General features: G+C 34.0%; 2 protein-coding genes across 3 annotated transcripts in view; one reads left to right on the top strand and one right to left on the bottom strand.

Annotated features, from left to right (window-relative positions):
• Positions 1-15,765, top strand: part of PARPBP (PARP1 binding protein) — a 38,393-nt gene extending 22,628 nt beyond the window's left edge. The window contains exons 7-11 of the mRNA XM_004675750.2: positions 4,387-4,570; positions 6,952-7,130; positions 9,639-9,720; positions 14,793-14,928; positions 15,422-15,765. Of these exons, the coding sequence (XP_004675807.1) occupies positions 4,387-4,570; positions 6,952-7,130; positions 9,639-9,720; positions 14,793-14,928; positions 15,422-15,765 (925 nt within the window). The remainder of the gene's footprint in view (positions 1-4,386; positions 4,571-6,951; positions 7,131-9,638; positions 9,721-14,792; positions 14,929-15,421) is intronic.
• A 192-nt stretch (positions 15,766-15,957) lies between these two features.
• On the bottom strand, positions 15,958-17,464 carry PMCH (pro-melanin-concentrating hormone). 2 transcript variants are annotated; one of them, XM_012735227.1, is made up of 4 exons: positions 17,394-17,464; positions 17,063-17,250; positions 16,477-16,675; positions 15,958-16,198 (listed from the first exon to the last, which is right to left on the bottom strand). In XM_012735227.1, exons 2-4 carry the CDS (start codon positions 17,201-17,203, stop codon positions 16,149-16,151), a joined length of 390 nt encoding a protein of 129 aa, XP_012590681.1. In that variant the 5' UTR covers positions 17,204-17,250; positions 17,394-17,464; the 3' UTR covers positions 15,958-16,148. The 2 variants fall into 2 exon arrangements, with proteins under 2 accessions (XP_012590681.1, XP_004675806.1); XM_004675749.2 differs by lacking the exon at positions 17,394-17,464 and having other exon boundaries at positions 17,063-17,311.
• Positions 17,465-17,951: the final 487 nt, after the last annotated feature.

The following is a 17,951-nucleotide window of genomic DNA, read 5'->3' as shown; positions in this document are numbered from 1 at the left end:
GAACTCATGTGGAAGCGGCTTTAGATTCTCAGTGCTGTGCTTTAACCCACTGCGCCACCAGGGAGGGCCGATCTATTGACTTTTTAACCAAGAAATGTCAGGACTTGAAACCCACTCACCAGCCTCCCAGCAGTCTCCCCCAAAACACACACAGACAATACATCTTTTTTTATCCTCCTAATATCCCAATTTCAGATTAAATCATATTTTAAAGTTACTTTTGTAAATAATGGCGACACCAAGCTATGTATATTGTGATTGTATTTTTTCTGTACCAATTTTTGTTTTTTCTAGATTTAATAATTATCTTTTTATTTTTTACTTCTTATATATTTATCATCAGTACTTAATCAAGCTTGTCAACAAAACTACAATTTCTTCTTAATATCAGGTCATCTGTTGGTCCTGGTTTTGTCCTTGAAGGTATTATTTTTGGAGCTTTCACTATCGTTATTCACTCTTGCTCTTGCTCGGTAGGCTGCTTCCAGGTGGAAACCTTGCAGCTTCATCCGTGCTTTGTGAGCTTTCTTTGTTTCTGTCTTCCAGGATTGCATGACTTTATTTACTATTGGTAAACCTTCTATTTTGTTCAAATAGCTTTTTGAGAAACAGTAAGTGTGAGATAAATGTCTTTACTCTCATATTTGATTATGTGTGGCTTTATAGGTGTGATTCATTTCTCTAAGATTATTATATTTAATTTTTAAGATTATTTTTATTTGCCTCCAGGGTGGTCTTTGGTGTGTCTACGTTTAGTGTTCTTTTTTCTTCGTTTTCCCCTCATTCATATTAGAGCTACTCCTGAAGTGTGTGTTGTTTCTGGACTGTCCTTTCATACTTGAGAATGAGGCCTAGACAGTCAGCCTCGTTACACACAGTGGCCTGTTGGGTCTTTTGGTGGTTATTCTCCGATGCTAGCAACTGCTGGCTTTTCTTTGGTACTCCCTAAAATCAATCTACAGAGGCATCTTCTAGTTTCTTTTTAAAAGCAGTTGGCCCTCCCTGGTGGCGCAGCGGGTTAAAGCACAGCACTGAGAATCTAAAGCCACTTCCACATGAGTTCGATTCCCGGCTGCCCCGGAGGTGACCACATGGTGTGGCAGACCTCTCCTGACCCGCCCGCTGCTCCCCTCAGCAGTGTACTTCGTCGATCGGCTTGTTCTGCTCCCCACTCTGTCTCTGGTGAAGCCTCTCGCCGCCCCTGAGCCTCTGGCCTGTACCCCAGTTCTTTATGCACAAATAAATAAATCTTTAAAAAAAAATAAAAGCAGTAAGTCAGGTTAGCAATAGCCTGGAACTTGAGGTTGGCTAGAATGGTGCTGAATCTCAATGTGTAGCAGACTGTTACTCAATCCCTGCTTTTAGTCCCGGTGCCTATACTTCTGGAGCTTCTCTTGTTGAATATTCTTTAGAGTAATCCTTCTCTCCATGTGCACTGAAGAAGTGCTCCAGCTGACTGCTCAGGGAAGAGATTTGGGGGTCCAAGCACCCCTGACCAGAATGTTGCTCACAGTCTTATTTGCAACCCGCCTTTACCATTACTTCAGTATGATCTTCAATTTCTGAGATCTCTCAACTTTAAAGCTAAAAGATAAAAATGTATTTAACTTGTAACTGAGGATGAGTTTATAATACTTGTTTAAAAATATTTGTAGGGAATTACAATAATCTTTAAGTTTGGGAATGTTTGGGAATAGGGAGAGAGGAGAGAAAAAGAATAGATTCTCACATTTACCCCTTCCCTCCTGGCTGCTCATCAGGCCATCTTTGACCATAGTTTGACTGTATTTCTATACTTTGCCAGTAGATGCCACTGCAAAATGCATACTATGCTTTTGTCTTTCGAAAATGTCTTAAGTTAGAGGTAAATTACATAAACTAGGTCCCCATTGTTTAAATATTTGAAAGTTTATATTTTATTTTCATTACTCAGTGACTTCTTAATTCATACCTGCAATGCCATGTATACTGGCCTAAATATTTATACATTAATAGGATATTAATGTTTGGGATTGTCCAGTCCAAAATTCAAAATATTTAAATTTTCTCATTTAAAAATATGAGAGGAATTTTTGATAAATTTTATATATCTCCTTTACTGCATTTAACCTAAATACAGTTCATTCAGTGAATTATATAATCTTTAAAATTCAGCATATTTATTCCTGTAGAAAAAATGAGAAAAAAGGGCAAGGTGACTTTGATATCACTTAAAACATTTTTTTTACAACTGCAGTTGACACTAACATTCTTTTATAATTTATTATCTTTTGAGCCATCTCTAGAACTTTCTCATTAGAGATTCTCAGAAAAGCAAGTCATCTTCAATGTGTTTCATTTTGACTAATTTTATCCTCCCTGGTGATACGAGTTAAAGCATAGTACCATGAAGGTATCACAGCCATTGTAGCAGTGTTCGATCCCTAGCCAGGGAGGTGACCCACATGGTGCGGCAGAACTCTCCTGAACTGCCTGCTACTCCCCTCAGCAGTGTACTTCAGCATATCTGCCTGTTCTGCTCCCCACTGAAGTACACTGCTGTGGTGAATCCTCTTCTCCTTCTCCCACACCCTGCCCCCGCACCTCTGGCCTGTATCCCAGTTCTGTATGTGTAAATAAGAAATCTTTGAAAAAAAAAAATAGTATATGGCATAAACCTAATAAAGCCCTGCCGGCTCCCTCCACTTGTAGCAGAATCTCAGTGTTCAGTGTGAAAGCCCGCCACACTTGTGTTCTTGATCTCAGTGTACTAGATTTGTTTCCTTAGGAGTACCCCATTCATCCTGCTAGCTCACTGTTCTCATCTTCTAGCTTGCCACTATCGCTCTTATTTGTTCCTTTTGTGGGGCAGAGATTGGTGGGCCTTGGAGAATTTCTCTTGTTCCTGCCAAACTCAGTGAGTTGGTCCCCTAGACTAGTCTGCCAAAGTGGAAGTACTTTTATAAAATGTATTATTGCAAAAAATAATAATAGGAATAGTAAAGTATATATCTTTTGTCTTACTATTAAAAAATGTACAGTGTTCATTACCAGGTCATCTCTTGTGTGTATCAGCTGTAAACTGGTAATATGAAGGTTAAAAAAATGGTTCTTTTCTTAAGAGCTATTTTCATGAAACATTTTCCAAGCTTGTCTAGTCATAAAAATCACCCGTGTTACTTTTTAAGTGATGCAGCTATTCAATACCCTAATCTGGAGATTGTGATTCTCTAGAGTGGACTCTGGAATTGACATTTTGAACAAATGTTGGATATGATTCTGATGATTAGGCAAATTTGGGAGATCAAATTTGGCAGTATCATACACTGAGACCTCTGCAGTTTTCTTCTAATTTTCCTTCTTTATTAGGACCAGCTATATAATTGTGAACAATTGTATTTCCAATGTTTGTTAGGGAAGGTGGCTTATACCTTAAAACAAATCATGCAGTGAACGAGTGAAGGTGAAAACTTTCCATTTTTATTTTAAGTCACTATAAAAGGCACTGTTTAGATAGCACACCCCAGGTAGAAAATGGGGGAGGCTAATGGTCACAACACACCCCCTTCACATTTGGTACCTGTGTAGCCTTTGCAGTGATAACCCAGGATGGCGATCCCCTGACTTCCAAAAAGAGCTCTCTTCCATTGTTGGATAACTCTAGTTTTTTCTTCAAATGGACCCAAATCCTTTCTTCTATTTTCTTTCTGCACTGGTTTTAGGTCAGCCTTCTAGAGCAGGACCTGCAACCCAAATTTATTCAGCTTCAGACTTTGTATAAAGAAACAGTTGATTTCAGGATTTTCAAAACACTTACCTATTGACCACAATTGTTCCAGTCTCTGTTTTGCTTTCATCAGTATTAACTGGCTTAATTTCTTCCTTCCTTAATTAACTCTCCTCGTGTTAGGCTGCAGTAATGTGTTTTCAACACCTCCTTCTTGGACATGTTTTTTGACCTTTTAGGAACTCAATTTTTTCACCCTTGATTTAAGAGTAATAATACTTAGAGTTCGTTTTAAGATTAAGTTAAATGTAAAAATCTAGATATGCAATTGAAAGAGATATCTTAGTTGTAGCTTAAGTTGTTTATTTAAAGTATATTGTATGTCTAAAAGTACATCTTAGTCTGTTACCATATGTCATATATAAGTATATCATTTTTCTGTCAACCTCCAAATCAAGGAAGAACTAATTTACCTTGTTGAAATGATTTCCTTTTAGAAAAACGTTAAAACTTGTTTCTAATGATTCTCATTCTTTACTTAAAAGTTTTACTGTTTGATTTATAAGATTAAAGCCATATCCTTTGAAAGTGTTGATTAACTTTAGAATTATATTTTCAAGTTTAAAAGCATATTGTCACTTTTAATACTATTATAAAAGCGATCTTATTTCTATTTTCAGCATTGCAGGGGGTCAGATACTCTCAGTGATAAAGATGCAGTTGATTAAAGGCCAGAACAGCAGGGATCCTTTTTATAAAGCAGTAGAGGAAGTTGCTCAGGGTTTGGATTTGAGGATTAAAAATATTACCAATTCTCAACAAGAAGATGTAGCTGTGAACACCACTGACATCAGTCCTGCACGGGTAATGAGCTTTTTATTTATCATTATCCTTTCACAAAACATTTTATTTCTTCTTGTAGAAATTGTTTACTATTGCTCCTTAAGTCAGACAAATGTGTTTCCTGTGTTGTAAGATGTTGTTGAAAATTTCTCAATAGGATTGTGTAGGATTATGTTTGAGTTGGATAAATCATAATATCTTTGGGCCAAAGTATTTGTATTTGTTCAAGTAGGGGATTGGAACATCTTCAGCATCTCTTGCAGCACTAAAGATCTATAATTCTTGGTGGATAGAAAGGGGTTTTGCCATATTTTTCAGTAGTTAATTTTTATAATAAACAACCATTTAACCATTCACTCAGATTTTTAGAAGCCTGGTTACTCTGGCTCTGCCCCAGTGCCAAGAGTTTGTATACAGCCGTGACAGAAATGTAATTCGTATTTTCTTTTCTACCTCTAAGGTCTCATTTTCTTTCTCCATTGCTACACTATTGCAAATATTGCGAATTTCTCCTATACTTAGAAATCTTTTAACTATATATTTCTATGACATTTGTCTTTTTTTTTTCCACATAGAGAATGAAATGTTTCTCACCATTACAACTATTACAGCATTATACAGGGGAGCTTGACTAGCTTCCTTTTAGGTCTAGAACAGAATCTGGGAGTATGTGTTATAATCCATTTGTTGCAGTTTAATCTATTAACAAAAACCCCTTTTCATTAGGTATGATTTTAATAGCCAATGTATGAAGAAATACTTTACTTATTTTTTTATTGCTCATTTACTTATTCACAGCCTTTTGAGACTGATTTTCACTATAATAATGCAAGATTTTATATTAATTTGAACGTTGGTGATGGGTGGGGACTCGGGGTTTTTGCCTCATATGTGTTAACACTTCCTCTAACCAGCTTGGCTCTGATGAAAACCAGGTTATTGCTAGAAGTATAAATCAGGAACTGTCTCTACTCAGGAAATTAGAAGTCCCAAACTCTCCCATTTCCTGTTATAAGAAATAACCTAATTCTTAATGTTATGTTTTTAACCAAATCAGAGCCCTTTGCAAAATATTGTAATGATTCTCCACAAAGTTGATATTAAGCAACATGAACTTGTCTGGCACTGATGAAATATGTATGTTCAGCACCATATTGTGATAGGTAATTTGTTATAATTTCAGTATAGTTATATATTATAGTTCATCCTGTAGGCTGAGTGAGCCAAGTAGAAAAAGGAGGCCAAGACCATATTGATGAAAGCTGAAGAAAGTGGCTTGTCTCACATGCATGTCACAGCAGGCAACTTTGATATTTAGGCACAATGTTCAGCAACTCTGTGGGCTAGGCACTGTCATCACAATTTTATTGATGAGTTTAAGTAAAGCACAATGAAGTCATGCAATTTTTTCAATTATACAGCACATACCATGGTAATTTAGCATCAAACCCAGCTATAGTTGTACTTATACATATGTGTGTGTATACATATATATATATATATATATATATATATATAATATTTCCCTTTCTCCTCTTTAGTCATTAAGTTGTTCCAGGTCTCCCCTTTTAATCTTATCCAGGTTCATCTCACATAACTCCCTCTCTGGTTACTCTACTTGTTAGCCATTTCATGCTACCTGGTATCTGAAAGTGTCATGTTCTCTCTTACTGCTCTCTCTTACTCTTAGTGTTTACTTCTTGCAAGAAGCCATCCTTGACTCCAGGGTAATTGATCATCCCTTTTGTGTGTTCCCACCACACTTTGAGAAACAGCACTTAGCACCCTGTAATGCAGTTAGTTATTGGTTAATTTCATTATCTGTCTCTAAAACATTTCCTTTTTCTTGGTGACCAACCAGGTTCTTTGAGGAAGTGGTTTCTGTCTTTGGAGCTTCAGCAACAAACACAGTGCTTGGGACATAGTATATACTATATACTTATCTCAGGCTATTGGATGAACAAATGTCAAATGGTTTTTCATCTTTGCATTTGATAAGATCTTTTTAGCTATCTGTGTTTAGATTGCCATAACTCCATCTCTCTTTGGTATAAGAGAGCAAACACGTAGAGAAGTCAATTCATGATACTGAGGTCAAAGAAAGTGGCTCAATTTTCTGATTTAAAGTCTAATGTTATTTTTTTTTTTTATCAGAACCTATTGTCTTCCTTTGAGAGTATTATTTTCTGTATTCTTTTGTGCTTGGGGAAGTTGATGAGATTGATTTTAGTATTGTAAGGAAGAAAAATGGGTTAGAATGGCTTAAAGCCACATTTTGTAGCTGCTTTTTAATTACTCAAACAATAGAGGAAGAAGGGAAGCAGTAGCACATTGAATGAAGAGTGGTTGATTGACCCAGCTGGAGTGATCATTATATTTACTTGAAATTATTTTTGTTCTAGCCAAAATCTTATGCCATAAATCATGGGACCGCATACTGTGGCAGAGATACTGTGAAAATGTTACTAGATCTTCTGGATGAAGAAGCAGCCAGTTCTCCTACCGGTAACAAAGCAGAGCTTTTATATGGTGATGAAAACCCAATTCATCATCCTGGAATTTCTATCCTTACACTTTTTAGGTAAGTAATGTATAGGTTAGATGTGTGGATGTTAATTCTAGTCTTTAGGGGAAGTTTTGGAAAATCATTTCATTGATTAAAAGAAAGAAATTCATGCTGTGTTAGGAAATTTGAGAAGACAAGAATGTGAAGAGCTTATATATAAAAAGGAAACATTTTGTGAAAGTATGACAGTGAGCCAAATAGATTTTTTGGTGTCCTTTTATTTTTTGCTTTGGAAATATTTTCTTGTCTTGCTTTGTATGTCAAGAACCTTGCTGAAACTTTTGCTTATATTATTTCAACGGTCTTACAACAACCTTTTGTGGTATTATCTCCATTTCTTGGTGACGAATTAGAGACTTGGGAGAAATATATAAGTAATTTTCCTAGGAGAACTAGTTGGCAAGAGCGAAAGTGTCTTTCTCTAAAATTTGAGATCTCTGTTCTCTAAGGATTGTGTAACACATGTTTGCACAAGAACAGCCTTACATTGGAATTTAGTATTTATTAATTCTTGGCCACATTATGAAGTAAAGTACTTACTAAATTAGCGTTGGTATTATGTACAAGACTACACTTTTAACAGTTCAAGCATTGAGTTGGTCAATGATATTTTTAATTGAACATTTATGTATAGACATTTAAAAGCTATTATAAACAGCCTTTTGAGGTTGTATATAGTACATTTTAGAAATTTTTGCAAAATCATCCTACTGTTTGATCCTTTTTTTCTGCTTGAGCTACTTCCACAAATCTAATTTTGGACTAACAATTATTCATACCCATCCATGGTTCCTAAATCTACTTTATTCTGTGCTTTACTATCTTTTATAGTTTCTCTAAAAAGGAAAACTTGTGTTGGCCTATCATTCCATGTTGTCCTCTAATTCTTTTAAATTTCATCTTCTCTGAGTTTCCATGATTATTCTTTTACATGAAGGCACAATGTAATTCTTGCACATTTTACACCAAATATGGTCAAATGGTCCAATTTTTCTTTTTTAAAGTTTTATTTATGCATACAAGAACTGGAATAAAGGCGAGAGGTGCAAACAGGTAAGAAGATACACCAGAGACAGAGTGGGGAGCAGAACAGGCAGATTGAAACAAATACACTGCTGAGGGCAACAGCAGGCTAGACAGGAGAGGTCTGCTGCACCATGTGGGTCAGCTCCCTGGCAGGGAATCAAACTCATCCTGCAGTGGCCTTGGATAGCTTCATAGGGCTGTGCTTTAATGTGTTGTGCCACCAGGGAGGCCCTGGTTAAATTTTCTAACAATAAATGCTTGTTTTGTCAATGACTTATTTGAATCCAAAAAAAAACCAGTGTAAAGAAAATAAACTTTTAATTCCTTTTACCTGGCTTCTGCTTTAATAAAATTTGCTTTTAGGTAGAAATGTAAATTATTTTAATTTTCTCTTCAATCAAATAGACAAATGTTATTTGTTTATTATTTGTCCTGTTTATAGAATTTTTTTAAAGCAAAACTAACCCCCACTTTCATCTTAAAAAGATATTTTTCTGTCCTTAATCACATGGCCAAACACATCCAATTGTTCACAGTTGCCATAGCTTTTCCAGTTGTCATTGTGCAGACAATTACCAGTCCATGTAACCATCTGCATTGGGAAGATAAAATGAAGAACAATGTGATGAATGAATATAAGTAAATGTAAGGTCATCAGCTATTTCTTAGAATAGACTATCCTTTAATCTTAATAATGGTCTTTTCAGTCCAAGAAGTCATGATCTCAGTTCAGCTTTATTAAGTAAAAAAAGGACATTATCAAAGGGTGCAGGTTTCTCAGGCTCTCAAATTCCAACATCTCTTTCTCTATTGTGCCTTCTCTTTCCCTACAACTTATAAACTGTATTTCCCTCTTGAATTTCCTTGGTATAGCACTCGTCTTTTTTTTTTTTTTTTTAAGATTTATTTATTTATGCATACAAAACTGGCATACAGGCCAGATGTGCAGGGGCAGTGAGAAGATTCACCAGAGATAGGGTGGGGAGCAGAACAGGCCGACTGGTGAAGCACACTGTTGAGGGGAGCAGCGGGCAGGCCACGAGAGGTCTGCTGTGCCATGTGGATCACCTCTGGGGCTGGAGAGCGAACTCATGCTGAAGTGGCTTTAGCTTTAACCCACTGAACCACCATGGAGGGCCAGCACTTGTCTTTTATTTGAGTTTTAGTTAGGTGGGTAACTTATTTCCCTACCTAGACTTTAGGGTACCTAAATCCAGAGCCTATAAATTAATCAACTTTCTGTCCTTCCAGTGTCTTATACAGAGTCTTACATGCAATAGAAACTTGAATACTTAGTGTTTTATGAACTGAGCACATTGATAATATTCAGCATTCTCACAGTAGGAATACTGACACTTTTATATAGTATCTTGAACAACTAGATTATGTTGTTTTTCTTTAGTCTATAAGTGTTTTCTTTATTCTCTAAGTGAAGGGTGAATACTAACTTAAAAGCTACTTTAACTATAAACTTGTGGCTTTTTTGGACATATTTAGATCTCCCAATCAAGTGAAAAGTTCACCGATGAAACCCCTAAGAGAACGCATCAATAAGTCACTATTGGAGAATAAAATTAAGGTACAATTTAATTTACTATCATGAAAGTGATAAAGTTATTTGTTTTCAGAATAAATATATAAAATTGAGCTGGATATTGTAAGTGTACAATATGTTTTATATGAAACAAAGGGAATTAAATAGAAAATGAGTTATGATGGTTGACCTACAGAAACCTCTTTTTATACATTCTTAGCTGATCTATCACCAGTCTATTCAATAAACTGTACCTTAAAGGAGGAAAGTATTAAGTACCTTCTATGGTAAGAGTTTAATAAATATCTGTTCAGTGAATGAAGGGGAAAATGAAGGAGATGTGATATTTTTATTTACATTTCTAATGTAAACTCAGTTTTGAGAAACTGGAATTTGTATTTGTCTGGAGTCATAGTGATGGAATGTTGTAATAGATTTAGACAAGGAGAACATTTCATATTGTTCATTGGCTAGAGCTGTTTATATTTTTACTTGGTTTGAACTGTTTTCTGATTCTCATTTGAAATATTTGTACTCGTAAGTAGTCAATAACTTGTTTTTCAGTGCTTAAATTTTTTTTGTTATTAATTTTCTAAAGGAAACTCAACCATAGCACATTCATTTACTCAACATTCATTGATTATCTATTCCATAGCAATAGATTATCAATTCCGTAAGCCCTTCTATGATTGGTAATTCATTCACTGTTTGACAAAACTTTTGTGCAAGATTTATAATTATCCTTAAGTTATCAATTATTCATCTTTACACTACTCTGAAAGTTCGAGTTTGTATGCTTTTTATACTACCATTTGGAAAGTCTTGGCTTGTAAAGAACTTTTAGTGATCATCTGTTTCATCTAATTATCCCAGACCCATTCAGTTTATTTATAAGTCTTGTCTTTCTGTTTGTTACTAGTAGTTGCTAGTAATTAATACATCATTGGGTTTTATGTAGTTTTTTTGTGAATAAAAATTTGTCTCTCTTGTATTAACATAATTATAGTCAAGACTTAGCACAATGTCAGCTGAGTTCCGCCATGAAAATTAAAGACACAAACTGTGAGGAATGAATTTTAGAAAATTTACTCAGTGATAGGAAAGCACAGAAGCTCCCTGTGATGACAACGAAGGGGCCCCTAATGCAGGTTACCCCCCAAATACTCATGTCTAAGGTCTTTTATACATAATATAGCCTGCGAAAGGGCCTCTGTTGAATACACAGACCTGGAGGTAGCCTCCTGAAGATTAGCACACAGGCAGCTGGAAACAATGGATTAATCCATGCAGATGAAAACAAGAGTCATCCTCCTCTCCTGCTTTCTTCTTACCGAGATTTTAGACTGTCTCCTGCTTACAGGCAGGCACAGGGCCTATAATTTTCCAATCTCTGGTAACTCTTTCACTTTCCACTTTCCCACTACCCTGTCTTCCTAACCAGAATATGTTGCAAAGATATATTTTTTTTAGAAGCATGTGCTGTGATTAGAGGCACTGCTATAATATAAGAACTCTGTAATTTTTACCCTGCTATGCATACTCATAATAGATTTTATTTAAAGATCACATGGCTATTTTGTTAGAACCAAATATATCAAAATGAAAAAAGTTTACCTGAAGCAGGATAAAATTACTAAAATGTATAGACAAGGTTAGAAAATTTGAGATAATAGAAGAGAGATCATCTAATCTATCTCATTTACAGGGAAGGATGTCAAATTCCTGAGAAGGCTGCTAGGTGAGGTCTCCTGACTACCAAGAAATATCTTGTGCCAGTGTGCACAGTCATAGTTTAGTACTAATGACACTATAATTACATGGCTCCCGTTACTTATAGTGGAGCTGCATTAGACTACATAATTCTGAAACTAAATGACAAGAGAAAGGATTTGATGCTTATGACTATATTTTACAGTACAGTCCTCTTTGTAAAAACAAAGTGTGAAAATAATTAGTTTAGCCAGGTATATAGCTAACCCATTGCCAAGTAGAGTACTTGTTGGAATAAGAAAACTTATTGCTAATATTTGCTCCTAAGTAACTATGGAAAAGTAGTTTAACTTATTTTCCTGTTACTTTTGCTCTTTTGGCATAGGATTCTTTTTTTGAGTTATGGAAAGAGTACATGATCTACACTTAAAATACTGTCTTGGAAAAGGGCACCTCAGTGGTAGAAAATATTAGAGAATTTAGAATTTTGATGTAGGTGATCTTGATTGTGAAGTACATATGCTATTCAGTAAAGTAAAGGAAATGACACTGATGTCTTCATCAGTGGATTGTTAGATATATTTATAAATTAAATTCATAAGCCCGTTAGGATAGCAAGTCTCTGTTACTTTGAAAATATGATAAAGTATGATGAAAAAGATGCCTTTAGAATATTTATTTTTGGTTACCTATTTAATATGTATGTAGAGAATAATTTCCTTTTTCAAATTGTTGATAAATTTATCAGTATAGTAGTAATTTAGAACTTTCATTTTCTTTTTAATACAGCTAACTCTGAGGGTGTCTGTGACTTTTCAATATTTTGACTCATTCGTCTTAATTTTACTGGAGTCAAGCTTTCCTATGTGAAGTATTATTTTCCTCAAACTGGGAATCTACTAATAATTTCAAATTTAAAAAGAGCTTGTGGCAAAGGGACTTTTTCAATTCTTGGCAAGTTTGAAGTTCATTGCAATTTTACTGTGGATAGAAATCTTTCCAAAGGGGGAGAAATCACTCTACAAAGGAAAACTTTCAATCCTTTTCTCATGTGACTTGAACTTTTAAAATGATTTTAACAGCCATGTATGAATCTGGACATTATTCTTAGTTGTTTAGTACTTCAAAAGCACTTTCAAGGGGGAATTATTTTGCTTATTTGTGATTCCAAATCAAATACACAGAGATTTGGAAGATTTGCAACAGGAAGTAATCTCAATTCTATGTAGCCACTAATCTTGTGCAAAAATCCCAACTTTTATGAACAAAGGAAAAGCAATCTCTTTTAAGTTATAAATACAACCAGTGTAGCATTGTTTTAATAACTAAAACGAAGAAACTGATTGTAAATTCATTTTTTGAACAACATTTCTAGAGAATTGACCCTGTCAGCTTTCCTACTCTATAGGAATATTCTATATTTCATTAATCACTACATGGAATTAACATATCTCTAGAGCTTATGTGGCCCTTTCATATCTTTAGCTTCATTTAAACTTGACAGTTCTGTCAGGTAAATGCTACACTGTAGATAAGTGAGAGATTTATACCTAGAGTCATTTGATTAGTAAGGGAGAGAGGGGCCTCCTTGGTGGTACAAAAGCACAGATATCAGAGGTGCAGAGGGTGAGGGGATTCACCAAAGACAAAAGTAGGGAGCAGAACAGGCGGACTGACTGAAATATACTGGGGGGGCAAGCGGGGGGGAGCAGGGGCTGACACAGGTGAGGTCTATTGTGCCTTGTAGGTTAGCTTCCTGACCAAGATTGAGCTTGTACTGCAGTAGCTGATGATAGCTTCATAGTGCTGAGACTTAATCCCTTGCTTTGATGAAGCAGCTAGTGTGATTAATCTAATTTTTCTTACCTCTTTACTTTTTCACCACAGTCAGTAGATTTCACTATTATTCCATAGCCATTATGTTTATCTGAGTTAATGCTAATGTAGTGTTAATGTATTAATGTAGTAACCTCTGGGTACATAACAGGATATATATCTACCTTATAGATATCATTGTGCTGTGTTAGGCTTTATGAAGTATATCAAATACTCTGTAAGAAATGTCCAGTATAGTGTAGTATACTTTAAATATTATATTTAAATTTTTTTGAAGTCCATTTTACTTAATCATATATTTGAAATTTTGAACTTATATTTTTGAAAAGTTTCTGAAAATTATCTGATATGGAAAGACTTCTAATTATTTGGAGATATTTTCCCTTTTAACTTGAATGGCATTATTAACCAGCTGTAATTTTTGAATTGTATTGTCTGTCAAATTACTTTGTTTTGAAATTAATATCTGTCCCTAGAACATAGAACAGCCACTGATTCTGTATTTACAAAATACATTTTTTAAAAGATTTATTTATTTATGCATACTGAACTCAGGTGCAGTCCAGAGGTGTGGTTAGTGAGAGGATTCACCAGAGACAGTGGGGGGTAGAACAGACAGATTGACAAAGTACACTGCTAAGGGGAGCAGCGGGTGGGTCAGAAGAAGTCTCTCAAGCCATGTGAGTTAGCTCCCTGGCTGGGGATCGAACTTGTGATGCAGCGGCTTCAGAAAGCTTCATAATAGGGTGCTTTAACCCCTTGCACCACTGGGGAGGGCCCTACAAAATACATACATGAAACTACCTTCTTGTCGTCTATTTAGTGGTTAAGAATTAAAGTTAGCAGTCTGATTTTCTTCTATAATTATGATGTTTAATGGCAAAGACAAGAGTGTATTCTGTATTTTTGACTTTAAATCATTTGGTCAGATATTCCTAAAATGATACCTTTGAACATTCTTTATCTCTCTTAATGTTCAAGGTTTGAATAAAAAATATCTTTCAGTTACCACTTATCTTTCAGCTTATTTCACTATTAGTTTCCTATTTTTGTAACTTCATCCCTTATTTTTATTTTTTGTTTTATTGTTTCTTCTTTTCTTTTCTCTCGGTTTTTTGAATTTCACATGCTGTTTTTTTTTCCCTAAGAGAACTGCTATGTAGTTCTTCAAATGATGAATATGTGTTTTCCTGTGGATGAATATATATATATATATATATCTCATGTATTATTTTTATGCTTCTAATAAAACTTTCTTTCCAAAATAACTCAGACACATAATGTGTGACAACACAGGCCACAGGCCTCTGACAAGTCTAGAATAGATTTTTTCTAAATCGTTACCAAAAAAATATCAAAAGTATACATAAAGCTTAACCGAAAAGAACAAAGATGCTAGTCATAGCAATAAAAGAATTTGTAAACTACGAAGGGTTAAAAATTCCTAATGAATTTTTAAGGGAAATTTTTATGATACCATGATTACTGTAGAGTATGTTTCTCTCTAGATGAAAAAAATAAATAAGTATAGAGAATAAGTTGTATGTTTTCTTCTTTCTACTTATTACCAGATGAAGCAATCCTTAATTAGATCACAGTTTGCTTGTACCTATAAAGATGACTTCATTATAAACAAGGATAAATCGCATAATGCTAATTCATCATCAAACCTTGTACATGTTCTTCCCATGGAAAATGATCTTTCTGGTAACTGACTTTATTTGAACAATTAATAATTTAATTCTATCTACTAATTGATTTTAACTTAAATAATTTTCCCCCACTAAGTGTGAAATATAAAATATAAAGGCTTATATTTTTAAATATAAGGGTTTGCTTTATTTTGCTTTTTGAGCTGTGTTTAAGTTAGAGCTTTATGCAATTTTATGGATAGGAATGTTTGATTTTTAACTAAATATATTTAAGTATAATTTGTAGCATTTAAATATTAAGTGTTAGGCATTTAAGTAATGCAAACATTTGTAGGGATGAAAAGGGTTGTAAAATCATCTGTGGTTAGTTGCACATTAAGGTGTGATAAAGTAGTAGTAATATAGCTGTATTTGTTAATCATATCACTGATAGCATTTCAGTGCAAATCATGTTTTTAGTAGTCTGAGTCATTTTAAAACTTTATTGTAAAAATCTCACTTGTAATACTACATATTATATAATTTTCTTTTTTCATCTTACATCACAGATGGTGTAAATTTTTCTGTTGAAAGACCAACAATTGGAACAAGTGCTGGAGTTGTTCATCTGGACAGAAGCAAAAATGAAAAAGTAGCAAGAAAATCAAGTAGTCTGACAGGAAATAAAAGCTCAAAAAGGAAACAGGTGGATTTGGATAATGAAAATATTGTGGGTGATAATGAAAATGAGCTACCACCTCAACATAAAAATGTTAAGATACCAAAGGCATCAAACAATATGCAGAATAAATTGGGTGTCAAACTAGCCAAAGTAGCAAAAAGCAGCAAGTGTTCTGCCAAGAACAAATTGATAACTGGCCAGACAAAGTTAACTCAGTTTTTTAGACTATGAATTTGGCTTTTTATGTGCTTTAGGTTTATATACATATATCTGTATATGTAAATAAAAATATTCACTAAAGAGATATACTTAGTTTTTAAGATATCAAGCTATAAATTACAATGATTTGTCATTTTGGTCTGGAGTATGTTTAAGGTTAGCATGTTAGGCATTATTTAAAAAAATACTAGTAAGTCATAATTATGCAGAATATTCACAAAGTTTAATGCACAGGTAAAGCATATCATTTAAGTTAATTCACATTTTAATAATACTTCTTTTGAGAACAGAGATTTTAAAATAATACAAGTTAGAGTAACATTAAGGGCTTTTTCCCCCATAGACAATTAAATGATTTTGTTTTCTTCTGGAAAGATGATGTGGACCAGCAGGTATCAGACTTGCCAACAAGGTCGATAGACTCTTCCCAGCATGCACCTGAGCACTGATAAGAAAAAAAAGTTTATATTGTTTAAAATAGTATTATCATGCACACTTGCAGGATATAAAAGAATGGTTTTAATATAATTCTGAGTAATTAAAGTTCCAATAACTAATTAAATGCATTTGAATCCTATATCTTTGGCAGGGGCACTTAATATTAAGTATAACTGAACTATGATCCCACTTGATTTTGTTATGATTAGGTCTAAATTCATTTAAATTCAGAGTTCTATTTTATGATTTTAAGATAAAACATTAAATTTTAAAAAGACTACTCACTGTCAAAATCTCTCCTTCCTATGGGAAATTTAGCTGAGTTTTCTTCATCCCCAATTTCTCTCTTTTCTTGTGTTGATTCAATATTCTGAACTCCATTTTCAGCTGGAAAAACTACAGATCCTTTTAGTGCAAGATAAGGTTTTAGAGCCAGATTCAGTGGTAGACCATGATTTAAGAAATTATGTTTGGCACCTGCATTCTGTAAAGAAAAGGTTGATTTGTGTTTTAGCTGTCTTATTGGGAATGGAACTATTATGATACAGTTTATGTAATAATTTCATTGATCATGATACAATTTGTGTAATACTTTTATTGATCAATTCAAAGATGCTCTGCACTTTTTCTACTATAAAAATACCTTATAATACAACTTTTGGGGAGGGGGAGACAAATCCATTTGGAGAAAGAGATTGTTTAGGATGGAAAAAAATAGCGTGATATAAATGAAATTTCATCATTTAATTGTCCTAATGTATATTGTGACTATTTGTCCATATTCTGTGAAGCATTAACTTTACTTTTAAAACATTCATAAAAACCACTCAAATTTCCATTGAAATAAAGAACAAGTCACAATGCCACTTACCTTTGAATTTTTGTTCTCCTCATCATTCATGAAGCTTGTCTCATCATTTCTATATTGTTCCAGGGGAGGTGCAACAACTGATTTTTCTGCAGTATCTACCTTCTGAAAGGCTTTCCCCAGCCTAAATGTATTGAATACCATGTCATCTTCTAAATTTCTTACGGACTTGGATGCTGAAAGTAAAATGCCTTGAGAAAGCAGAGAAAAAGTTAGTATTAATATATAGAAAGAGAAACTCATTTTTGCCATTCTTAGTTTGATGTTTGCATAGAATCAAACAAGGATGTATAAAATGAAATAATTCTCAATCTGCTTTATAAATGATTTCTACCTTTATATACTTTCCAGTTTGAATACAAAGCACTTCAAAGGCTTAGCATTTTAGAAATGACTCATCTTTTGTATATTGCTAATACCTATGTTGTTTTGGTTTTAGTGGTACATTGTTTATCTTGAGTGTGAATTTTCTTAGAATCTGAGTTAAGATCCTTGGTATAATGCTTTCTGTTGAGTAGATTATAGTCTCTTGAAAATGGGTTGCTATTAAGGAAAACCACAGGACATCAGGCTTTCTAGATCCTATTGCTTCCTCTTGTATATTTTGTGATTAAGTAAGATACTAACAGTGAAGTTATTTCATTCAAGGATATTAAGGATAAGCATTTTATTTACTTTTAATCCTGATTACATTGAAATAATCTTTAAACTTGATTTTCTTTTATAAATGCTTGACATAGTCTTTGATGATCATAGTATGTGCCTATCAATATTAACAAAAAAATCATCTGTGCTTTATCTAAAATTGGCCTGCCAGATGTGTTTTATTATTGGATTTAGGAAAGAATATTATTTATTAATGAATTTAACTATTAATGTTTCTTCATGTGAG

The sequence above is a fragment of the Condylura cristata genome, unplaced genomic scaffold (genome assembly GCF_000260355.1).
Source record: "Condylura cristata isolate star-nosed mole 26May11 unplaced genomic scaffold, ConCri1.0 scaffold00004, whole genome shotgun sequence".
NCBI lineage: Eukaryota > Metazoa > Chordata > Mammalia > Eulipotyphla > Talpidae > Condylura > Condylura cristata.
The sequence above is the reverse complement of the archived record's forward strand: the minus strand, read 5'-3'. Positions and strand labels throughout refer to the sequence as shown.

Coding starts and splice junctions, on each gene's coding strand:
- PMCH (XM_004675749.2), bottom strand. CDS start 17,311: ATGGCAAAAATGAGTTTCTCTTTCTATATATTAATACTAACTTTTTCT. Junction 16,676..17,062: donor AGGAGAACAAAAATTCAAAG/GTAAGTGGCATT, acceptor TTTTCTTTACAG/AATGCAGGTGCCAAACATAA. Junction 16,199..16,476: donor AGGAAGGAGAGATTTTGACA/GTGAGTAGTCTT, acceptor TTTTCTTATCAG/TGCTCAGGTGCATGCTGGGA.